Source organism: Doryrhamphus excisus, chromosome 1, assembly GCF_030265055.1.
Source record: "Doryrhamphus excisus isolate RoL2022-K1 chromosome 1, RoL_Dexc_1.0, whole genome shotgun sequence".
In the NCBI taxonomy this organism is placed as follows: domain Eukaryota; kingdom Metazoa; phylum Chordata; class Actinopteri; order Syngnathiformes; family Syngnathidae; genus Doryrhamphus; species Doryrhamphus excisus.
Window position 1 is genome coordinate 42467775 of NC_080466.1, and position 12146 is coordinate 42479920.

Here is a 12146-nt window from a genome sequence, read left to right on the forward strand (position 1 = left end):
GTTTATTTGATCTGTGGGGTGCAGTTGCATTGTGGGGCCCATACTATGTGTGTGAGGTAGTGCGTTGATAACATCGTGCTAGTTAGTGATGTGCGAGTAAGCGTCCTGTGCAACCTAAGCTTGCCTTTCAGTGCAGTTACTTATTACGCTGACGTTATGGAATTCATCACTTCATCTCCATAAATGATCAGCAAGCTAGGTTGAACAACGGCTTAATTATTGAGACTAAAAACACTGTACTAATTGATCATAATCATCATTACATCAGTAGTACTGCATTAATATATCAATGTAATGTACTTACTTTCAATATGCTTTATTAAATACAATTTATACATTTATTGTGGTTAATCGGTTCTATAACCGACCGCGATAAGCCTTATTTTGGTCATTAGAGCATAGAAAACCATGTTTGCATTACCCGTTCCATTAGTAGAGCCCTCTAAACATGAAATAGCACCCCTACAGTCATCGTTACACTCATATTATACAATATAGTAGACATAATAAGAGAAAGTAAGATATAATATACAGAGTGATTGAAACGTAACTCCCGATTTTTATGTTCCATGAAGTATGGGAGTTAAATCTGTGTTCTTGTTTTTCTTTCTTTGATTATTTTGTTTGAAAGCCCGTAAAAAATGGCCGGGTGTCTTATACTAAATACTTAAATTTAAATATAAAATGTAAATATTGTATAGACAATAGCGATGATTTCTTATGTATTATAAATTATATATATATATATATTGAATTAATTATTTATTAAATTAATTAATTATTAATTATATATATATTAATATATTTTTATTTATTTATTTATTTATTTTTTATTATATATTTTTTTATTTATTTTTTTATATATTTTATTACCAGTCAATTCTTCTGAGTTTAAGTCAGTCAGAGTGTGAATCCCTCATATTTTAGCGACATCATTTCCTCTTCTATAGTTCTTCTATAGTTCTTCTAAATGGCTTCTCAGTTCCTGTCACGTTTTCTTTGTCAAATGTAATTAAGAGCTCATGTTCCATGCTGGTTTATTCATCACACCGTGTTTGGGTTGAAGCGCCAGTGTGGTCTAATGAGTGAAAACACAGACTTGTCTTGGCAGCACCACGTATGATGCCGCCAGACTGTTACCCGGCTTCGTTGGCAGTTTCTGTTACACTTTCACATCTTTTTTTTTCTCTCCTTCTTTTCATCCCTAATGGACCCCGACCAAGCATTTTCATCCCATCAGACCAAATTGCATCCCAATTTACTTCCCAGGGTAGCGTCTGGTTTTAATGAATGTAATGATCATGCTCTCCCCTGAAAAGCCGGGGTCGGGGGCTGAAACGGGAATCTTGTTTTTGTCGGCAAATACGTAGCCGCTGAGGAAAGCGCGGCGCCTTACGGGTCTCAAAGAAAGGACGGCGCTATAATAAATGAATTATGAGCGCTAATATGGAGGTCGGAAGCCCCGCCGCTCCCCCACCCATAAGTGATCACCAATAACAGCCAAACATGACCTGTGAAGAAAACCTTTGTTTGACTCTTCGTGGGTCATAACGGAATCTAGGCAGCCAATAATCCAGAAACGGCTCATTATTCACGTCGTACAGTCTTAGTTAGCGCTCCCATCCTTCACGGAGGCGTCGTGGAAGTGATTTAACAGCCATTAGACAAGCCGGTCACCTGTCAAAACTGACACAGCAAAGATGATTATTGAGTTATTTATGGTGCGCTGTGGAAGAATAATGATGTCTTGAATGTATTTTATCTGCCATAATGCGTCGGTCATGCAGAGGAATAACAAAGACGGAAAATGTCACTAATTTAGTTACGTCGGTTCGACTTGAGTCTGGCTTAAGACTACGTAGATCAGTGCTTTGACTTGACTGTCCTGAGATTTGTTTTCATTAGCTTGATCCCGTTGCCCAGGCAACAGATTGTTCCCCTTGTGAGTCACTTAAAGAAAGATTGACATTGTCCTTCTCCAAATATCCAGTAGACGAAATAGAATGATCGGTGAAGACGCTGTTTCTTGGTTTCAACTTCACGTCCTATGATGCATTTGTGAAAATGCATTTTTAGGTGCTTAATGAGTAGGATTCGGTTCATGTTCTCTTGGCTCTGTAAAATAGACTCTGCAGTCTGATGATATTTAATGAGGTATCTTGTCTTACATTCTGTAGTCGTGCCCAAATCCTCGCCTAAATCCTCGCCTATGCATTGACAAAAGTCAATGCATGAAGTGTGTTTGATGTAGGATAAAAACTGGTGTGTGAAGCCCTAATAACTTGATTCTATTGAATCTTACAGAACAGCTCATGTATGTAAGATGTATTTAAGATGTATGCAACTCATAAATCCCAGCCATTTTTGAAACGACAACTGGATATTTTGGATGATTTTCATTGACCTTTCCGTTCAAATTCACATGCCAAGCCTGACGTATAAAACATCTTTGGTATTGAAAGAGATTAATTAAGTAATTCATTAATGTGCGCTTCCTGGGATCTGTGTTAGTCACTCTTGAGTTTGTATTGATGAACATAGGCATTATAACGTTCAACTAGAAATGCTAGAAATACTCACTAAATGTTGACATTGTTAAGATCTATGAAAGGTAGCAAACACGTTGTTCAAGGGAATTGTTCTCCCTTTCCGTAATAACCATTAAAAACCCGAGCTTTGTCAGCCACGGGGCTCCTTTTTGAACTTGACCCTTTTGGCAGCAGGGAAGCCCACGGTGCGCTCTTGAAAGCCAAAGGTAAGCACCATGCGGAGATGCGGGTTCAAGCTGCTTTGTCAGAGACTTTCTGGAAACTCAGTTCGACAGTCCAAGTGCACTTAATCTCCGCAAAAGCACCCTGCAACGGCCGCGGCGTCGTGCTGCGCCTCATCGAGGACCCAGAGCTTAATTGGAACCCTCAGCATAAGATGACCATTGGGGTCTCTGATCCACGTTGAACTGATCCGGACTAAGTCCTTTTATTTCTTCGGTCTCCACCCACTACTTTTCCATGTACTCATCACCCCCTCCCAACTCAACTTCCCTGTCAAGGAACGTCTTTTTAAGCAGAATCAACTGATCTGCTGAGCAGAAGAAGCTCCGTCTTTGAAGCTTCCCAGGTGCCAGCGCCTCATTATCCATACTCCTGAGTGAAGGCTACAAAGACGAGCTCGAGAAACCAACGAGTCATTTTGCCAGACGATCTCGGTTTGATATCTTGGCAGTTGAGATGGAGACATTAGTGTTAGACACAGTCAGCCATCTGCCCCCCCCCCCCTTGCCCCACCGTCAGAACACCACTGTCATCAAAGCAGTTACTAAAACACACACGACTCTCCGATGGATGCGGCTCTGTAATGAGGCTTGACGCCGAGGGTGACAAAGAAGGGATCACGAGCCTCGAGTGCAGCTACCGAAGCCTGACACGGTGGGTTTTTAATAACGGCTCAGATCAGCCCTGTTGTGCCGTCACATCTGTTAGACGCTGGAGCAGGTGGCTTCTGCCGTGGGGGAGCAGGAGTGGGGTCTGCATATTGTGTGTCCAAAGCAAATGACAGGAGAGATCAGAGTCCCAACGGAGACATAAAATGAGGCCGACAAACCGAAATTACAAAAACAATTTGCATTCATATTGAGCCATTTTATTGAGTAATATTTGGAGTAATATTTACATATATATTTTTTTATACTACTGATTATTCATTTGTATTCCCTTAAAGGGAAATGAAATTTACACTTCTAACAGGGTGCACAAACAGTCCAGGGTGTTTCTGTGCCTTGCTCAAGGGAGCATGCCAACCATGGCTCATTATGTGTATTAAAGACCACAAGACAAGAATGTTTACCAGCAAAGATGGATGGATGGATGGATGCATGGATGGATGGATGGATGGATGGGCCGGAATAATCTAATGGAAGCATGGTGAGAAACACAACGTCGGTGGTCCTCCAAAGTCTACGGCCAATCCTACAGCCGGTCTATGTGCAAAAGAACACGTGTGACGTGATGACATTTCAAGACCCAGACCGGCCTCAGAGGTTCTTTGTCATGTCAAACAAACTCTAAGACTGCTTACATTTATTTCATGACCATTAATTCTATCATCTTGGATGAGAACCTCCGGACCTCATCCGAAAAACACTGAAGATGATCAGTCTTCCAGATGATAATGATCGAAATCATAGGAGTAGCTCATTGAATCCCGTCTCCTGGAAATCTGGGAAGGGAGCTGAAAATTTGAGTTGGCAAGTGACGGCTCTAATCCTTCAGGGATTGGCCCGTATGTCAGTATCTATAAATGTTAATGAGGCGTGACCTTTCACTGGTTGGCTGATATTGCTGTTCACATGCAAATGCCACCTTCCACGTTTGTACCTCTCATATTGGAACACCGGTACTACAACATCCATCCATTCTGTTTCTATGCCGCTTATCCTCATTAGGGTCGCGGGGGTATGCTGGAGCCTATCCTAGCTGACTTTGGGCGGGGTGCACCCTGAACTGGTCGGGTAATACAACAACACAGGTTATTTCGCGATACTAGGGTGTCTCTAAGGGTTCAAACCTGTCCAGCAGATGGATACCAACTTATTCTGTCACAGGTGGTTGGATTGTTTAGATCAGGGGTCTCAAACTCGCGGCCCGCGGGTTTTGCTTTTTCTGTCATCATCTATGACTGAGATCAAAACACTGAAAAAGAGGATTTTTTTTTAAAACCTGATGTGGCCCAGCCTCACCCAGACCCTAGCTCCAGTGGCCGCCAAGTAAATTGGCTTTGAGATCCCTGGTTTAGATCCACGTAAAAGAATTGTGATCAATTTCCTGTTTTCTCGTACAATAACTTACTCAGAAATCGTCGCTTTAGCACATATCTCGACGTGTAAATTGTCTAAATCTATATCGTACTCGCCTTGAAAGATCAGTCAAAATGGTCGGTACTGAAAGGGTTGTCTTTTTGACAAATGTCTGGCATTGAATGAGTTAATTGTCCGACTGTCCCATGCCTAAAGCCGATTAGACGTGTCTTTGAGCAAGTGATCTCAAGCATCTAGCAAGCATCTTGCTGTTTAATCTTGTAATCCACGCCGAGATCCTCCAAAGACTGCTGTACTGTCTTTGCTGTCAAAGAATCATTTGTACAGATTTAAAGGCACACTCAAAAGGTATCTCCAAACACATTTAGATATCATCGACTAGTCCTTTAATGTTATTCTTTCATTCTTTGCAAGTGTGCTTTAGAGTAAAATAAAAGAGGGATTAACTGTGTTTTCCAAGCTAGAAGGCCCACATTCAGACTGCCACTCAAATGCTGCACAGTTCCACCAAATAAGCCTGCACACTCTGTCATGCCAGCCCCCCGTCCCACTCTTCTGAAATACAGACTTTGAAGAAAACGTCTAAGAAGTTTGCTCAGAAAAAGAAGGACGGTTCTATATAGTGTTCACCTATAGGATGAATTTCCCAGGGTTTTCTCTTCCTGAGTATAAAAGTCTCTATTTTACTCTTGGATCTGTTCACCAAAACACTTGGCTTTTTAATGGAGTACCTGCTTGTTTGGACCAAACAAAATATATACCGTAGTATAACATTATTAATGTCTTCAACTATATTATGGGTAGTTTATCCTCTCCGTTGCAGCATAAGTCACCCCTGCTGTTCTCATTATGATTCTTCACAAGAATCCAGTCTGTCTGTGCCAAGGGCAGACAAGGATTCATTTTCATTGCAGGTGTAGCATAGACAAGCAAGGCATACACGTTTTACATACACATACCGGGGTTCTGGGAAATGCTGTTAAATTGATATATAGGTCAAATGCAAAGAGATACGGTTATGTAACATAAGGATACAGGTACTGTATTCAGAGATGCTCGGTTTTGTTATATTGTGATACTGGTTTGGGGTTCTCGGGGAAGGTCTGTTTTATCTGCATATTGGTCTGTTGCATTGGGAATGCTGGTTGTTTAATTGGGATGTGTGTCTTCTCTATGGGGATACAGGTCTGTTATCTTGGGATACTGGACTTTGTCATTGGCACACATGTGTGTTGTGTACAGATTCTGGCCTATTTCTGGTCTGTTTTATGGGGATACAGGTCTGTTGCATTGAGGATCTGGTTTTGTTATATGGGGATACCAGTCTGTTACATGGGACACAGATCGGTTACATTGTGATACTGGTCTGTGGGTCTCAGGGAAGGTCTGTTTATCTGCATATGGGTCTGTTTCTTGGGATACATGTCTTTTACATGGGATGCTGGTTTGTTTATTGGGATACGTGTCTTTTCCATGGGTATACAGGTATGGGGTCCAGTATGCCAGTCCATTGGCAATCGATTACAACACCACTCCTGTGTAAATTCCTTAACTGCCACGAAGAAAGAAACAAGAACAACCAAAGAAAGAAAAATCCAAACGTGATGTGGATCAAATTAGTATTCCTTTAAGTCGGACCATGCGGCTGTCTTGTCATTAAATTGATTTAACAGAGACCTCTTTCACAGCCAAGACCAAAGGTTGTCAGCGTCATTTCTGAAAGACGGTCATGGTTCGTTACGTCAACATGGACAACAGCTCAATCGCATCACGGAGGAAAATCCGGCCTTTGATTAAGAAGTCATTTTCCATCGGCCCATTTCAGCTTTATACTTATATATACTTAATATATGGAAACAAGTGTACTTCAACTTTAACACAGGGTCACCATAGCATAGTTCGACATCTCTCCGGCGATGAGGCACTATGTATTGTGTCAGAGGAGTGTTGTGTGTTTTTTCCCAGTGTGCCGCAAAGGACCGTTGTGTGTCAGAGGTGAGAGTCGTGAATAGAGGCCGTGGGACCCCCTCCACAGCTGGGAGGAGACTCCCCCCATTGAGAGCACTGAAGCAGAATGCTCCAGGCTCAACAGAAGAAGGGGGCTAAAGGCTTTGTCTCTGGTTCACTGCCTTCAAGTAGCTCAAGGATTCCCGGCAACCAGGTTTGACTGCTGGAGACAGCATGCAGAGGGAAGGAAACACAAAAGAGCTTGTATTCCTCAGCTGATGTGCAACATCACAGCTTGCTGGGGGGCACGCATGACGATTGGGGGCTGATTTTTTGGGATGGTTTATTGCAGATTCACTACAAAACCGACCAACTAAATCAATCGAGGCTCTTTTCTTTACCGGTTGTTTCTTTTCAGACGTTACATTTGAATTGTGTGAAACGGTCTGAAAGGTTGCTTGCTGATTATTCATCATGCAGCGCATTAGCTGCAAGTTATTATTTTGGAAATGTAGATGAATTGGAAGTTTTGTCAGGCACACCAAATATGACACACCGAAGGACCTGGAGTACTCCATACTTCTGTACCGGTTCCCCCGGGTATCACATCTTGTGGAAGGCAGCTTGGACTCTACTCATCTTTGAGTCTTGTATTTATTAGCGTTTACGTAATAGTGTATGTAATAGATCTGTAACCGGTAACCAAACGTACAAAACACATCATGTACTTAGTACATATTGGCCATTAATCCAATTGTTTAGTCCAATTCTACCTCAGGTACAGACAACCCCAAATTCAACCAAAATTCCCCATTCTGGGTTTTCCGTCTGTTCCCCCCAGAAAAAAATGATACACCATGTCTTGCGTGGGTTCCTGAGCAAAGCTGCCCAAACTGGAGTTCTGGAGTTCCTGGTTCCAGGGTGCAAAAGGGAATAAGACAAGCATTAAATTCACGCTTGCATTCAATGTCGGGTCTCTGTTTAGCCTAACATGGATATTTTGGGGGTTTAGGGACCCCGGGGTACTTGGAGCAGCGACTTGAGCTTTTGTTTTGTTGGAACTGTGTCACTATGAATTATTATATTGGTGGTTCACATCCCATCTCTGAGCCTTTTTGCTTTTGCTTCATCCTCTGAGGTTAATGCGTGGCACGAAATCCAGGAGGTTAAATACGGTATTTCCTAACGTTGCTTGATGAAAGACCATTCATGTCCCAATTGACTTTGATTAATTAAGAGCGGGTTCACCTTATTAAAGTTTCATTGTGTTTGGGCAGACTCTGACCCGGTAACATAACCTCATAGAGTGATGAATTGTTACTCATTCTTCTTGTGTTTGTGGGGTTTTTAATACAGTAAAAAAATTGGGATACCCTTTGACCCATTGACGATTTGTGGGTTTGTTTATGTGTATGATTATAAAACCTTGAGGGTATCTGCATTACATGTATGGTACCATGTGTTCCACAAATGTCATAAATTGTGTATGATGAATAGCATATGTAACAAGTGTTTTTTTTCCTGTGCTGCTTCCTCCAGGTGAATGGCAAAGACCTATCCAAAGCAACTCACGATCAGGCAGTGGAAGCCTTCCGTACCGCCAAGGATCCCATCATGGTGCAGGTTTTGCGCCGGGCGCCACTGCCCAAAGTGGTCACCCCAACCAGTGACACCCAGCTGTCCGATATCAGCACCCAAACAGAAATCACCCTCCAGCACATTATGCCTCTTGCCAAGCTGCCGCCACCCTCGCCCTCCATGACGGTGCTTGAGGAGTACCTGCTTCCAGAGGAGTAAGCGCAAAAACTGTTAAAAAACAATATTGTATTGTTCATGTAGACTGTGGAATCTCGGAAAAAAACGAATCCTTCGAAAACGGAGCTGTATGAAAACTGAGGGTCCGCGGTAGTATGGTCTACAGAACGTTGTAGTTTGCAGTAGTCTGAGTAGTAGCAATATTGTTGCGTTGACCTATAATATACTGTACATGTAAACACCACAATATGGCAATTTATAAATAATAACTGTAAATGACATTTGCGGCGCCCCCTACGGGTTGTGGTCAAAATGACTTTTCTGCGTTTAAAATGTCACTTAACACTCAAACACAGACAGTCTTTTCACACAGACGGTTAATTGGGAGCGTGACACCTTATCTTCTCCCCCAGCCCACGGTGCCGTGATCACACAGGATGTGTTCCAGGCTTGATGGGAACACGTACCTGTCACAGGAGTCGACGACTCCCCCTGGGCACACGGGCCAATTAAATGGAGAGTTGTATTCATGGATATTAGCATATTCCCTTTGTTATCCTTCTGTGTCAGGTCCTTCAGTCTTGCTAGGTTTTGCTCTCCCGGGCAGCAGCAGTTTGCCTTTAAGAGATTATTGTGAATTTTTTAATTGATTTTCAAGTCAAATTAATAACAGAGCATATTAATTTATGATTAGCCTCTAGGTCGCTTGTACAGTTTTGATTCAAGTTCGATATCTACATTAAGTTGCTGTCTCGTTACATTCTCAGGTCTGGGGCAAAATTAAATTAAAATGTATTTTTATCCTTTTTTTACTCAGGCATCCTCCTGGGCACGAATACTTTGACCCCAACGATTTCCTGGATGGCATCAATCAGGACATAGAACGTGAAGAGCTGGAATACGAGGTAAGAATCATGTTTTCCGAAAGGAGATCAACAAATGCCTTGTTGTCCCATCAAGACCGCGACTCGCCTTTGTGTCTCCAGTCAATGGGCCAATATGTCCGACTTATTGATGGGCCTCGCTTCCTAACACAGACGCTGATACGTCGTCCTGATAGGAATCAAGTCGCCGCTTTGCTCCAGCAGATGCACAATGGCGGCATCATTACGTATTAGTGACAGGACCCAATAAGTCTTCCGAGAGTCCTGCACTGTCGAGATGAGTGGATGCCAGATAATTAGATGGAACAGATAATAGATCAGTCGTGATGAATCAGTTGATGCATGTTAACAATGCCTGGATGAGACCATAATGTAGCTGTGGGGGTCACAGACTCTTTAACCTCCACCCACCCCAGAACGCATACCGCAGAAATGAGTAATATCCATGGATGAGCGATGAGGGGAAGACCAGGGGGGTGAAGTTCAGGCTGGAACAGCGCAGATGGGGAGCAGCTAAACATGGCCGACCTTGACAGTGTCCTTTTATAGGAGGCCAACAATTGTAGTGTTTCTGCAGTTGGAATCGGATCAGGTACATTAAGATTGTATAAGTTACTAATCCGCTTCAGAAGGACCGCCTCAAAGCGAAATCGAACCGAAATGGCATATTGTGGCTCGCAACTCTTTATTTGACAGGCGCCAATCATGGCCTTTGAAAAAACCCAACTCATTACCCAATATAACATGGTCTTATCTTAGAATGAACACTAAACTCATCACACAGCAACTTAACACTCAATAGGTTTACCTAAAAAATATACAAACTAATACCAATACGAGTTTAAAATGAAAAACAAACAAAAGTTTTTGAAGTTCGTCTGAGCAAAGCATTTCAGTGGCATAGAAATACGTTACTATACAACCTAATCTTTTGGGTATCGAATGAGTTAAGACTGCACATCCTGGGAGCTTTTGTGTGTTGATCCCTCACGGAGGCTTATCCAGCCGCTATCTGTACCTGTATCTAGGAGATTACAGGTGTTGACAAGTGGAAGCAGGACCAAGTCCGCCTGCTGTTGGCTGCATCATTCCTCATTCTGTCAGCGGGGCCTCTTAATAAGCCAATAGCTGCTCTGTGTCCAAGCGCAAGATTAATTGCAGCGATTGGGATGTCACGCTTCCACGGGGATCCCATTTCAGAGTCAACCTTCCGGACCAAAAATTTCTTCTCAATGGTTCATTTAAAAAAAAAAAAAAAAGTATTTGACTTCTGTGGATGTTTAACGTTAATACGTGCTAAATGTGTCTGAACAGGAGGTGGATCTGTACAGAGCCAACATCCAAGACAAGCTCGGCCTGACCATCTGTTACCGGACTGATGATGAGGATGAAGCGGGGATCTACATTAGCGAGGTATACTGACCATCGCTATCATGAATTAGACCGTGCCGATTTTTGGTTGAACAACTGAAGACGGTGTCAACAAACAAGAGCTGCCTCCATTTAAGCTTTGCGGAATTAACAGTGATAAACGAGGGACGATATGTTATGTGAATATGTTATGTGAATGTTATGATAATGTGAATGTGATTCATTCTAGACCAAAACTAGCATTACAGAGATAATCTGTCTTACCGGGTTATTGTTTTATTCTTACTGTAGATCGACCCAAACAGCATTGCCGCTAAAGATGGCCGAATTAGAGAAGGTGATAAAATTGTCCAGGTAAGATGTTTTCATTTTTTATTAATCAGAGGTGCTTTTCTTCATTGTTTTCCTTTTTAATTGTGGTAATTGTTTTAATTCTGGAAAGCACTTTGTGTTGCATCTCCTTGCAGGAAAAGTGCTCTACAAATAAAGTTGATTTGATTTGATTAGTAGACATAATTTAATTTAATAGATATAAAAGTTATTGGTATTGACTTGAAACTTGAAAAAAAAAATTTACCATGTATTGACCTATACATTTTTTATTTGTTGTTGTGTCTTTATATTGATTTCTTTGAGAGAAATATTATATTTTTATATTTTTCTGTCTTGTCTTGAAGATTAATGGCATCGAGATACAAAACCGTGAAGATGCAGTTATGCTGCTGACCAGTGAAGGAAACCACAACATCTCCCTCCTGCTGGCCAGACCAGAGATTCAGGTCATTTGGATCACATGGGTGGCACCTGACAATAAAATAAAAAAAATATATATATAGTCCAACATCTAACTATAAATTACGGTATGTTTTTGTTGAATATCCATACCTAATAAAGCGTATCTCCTATAGCTGGATGAGGGTTGGATGGATGATGACAGGAATGACTTCCTCGATGACCTCCACATGGATATGCTGGAGCAGCAGCACCATCAGGCGATGCAGTTCACCGCCAGCATGCTGCAGCAGGTACTCGCCACGCACACGTACCGTACACACGTGTTACAACCACTACACAAAAGGACACGCTCGGCGTGACGAGGCGTTGCGGATCTATTCGTCAGCTTTAAAACATTGAATGACTCCATGCCTGAGCCAACCCCCGATGATGGTTCATCTGTTAGCTGATATTCGAGTCATCTGGCGTATTCATCGGCAAAGAGCGCAAAAATGTTTTTCATTGGGAAAATCATTTCTTTGGAGCGATACTCCAATGGGAACTCTTGTAAAGTTTTAATCCTACAATATATTTGATATGTTTAAAAAAAAATGGACCAAGGAGCAAAACAACCACAAGAGGGCGCTATAAGCTAGTGATGA

General features: G+C 42.0%; 1 protein-coding gene across 3 annotated transcripts in view; it reads left to right on the forward strand.

Moving 5' to 3' along the window:
• pdzrn3b (PDZ domain containing RING finger 3b) overlaps positions 1-12146 on the forward strand; it is an 81082-nt gene that overhangs the window by 65555 nt on the left and 3381 nt on the right. For all 3 annotated transcript variants that reach the window (XM_058087861.1, XM_058087869.1, XM_058087879.1), the window contains 6 exons: positions 8300-8553; positions 9333-9420; positions 10714-10812; positions 11062-11124; positions 11448-11549; positions 11679-11795. In XM_058087861.1, coding sequence (XP_057943844.1) covers positions 8300-8553; positions 9333-9420; positions 10714-10812; positions 11062-11124; positions 11448-11549; positions 11679-11795 — 723 coding nt within the window. The remainder of the gene's footprint in view (positions 1-8299; positions 8554-9332; positions 9421-10713; positions 10813-11061; positions 11125-11447; positions 11550-11678; positions 11796-12146) is intronic.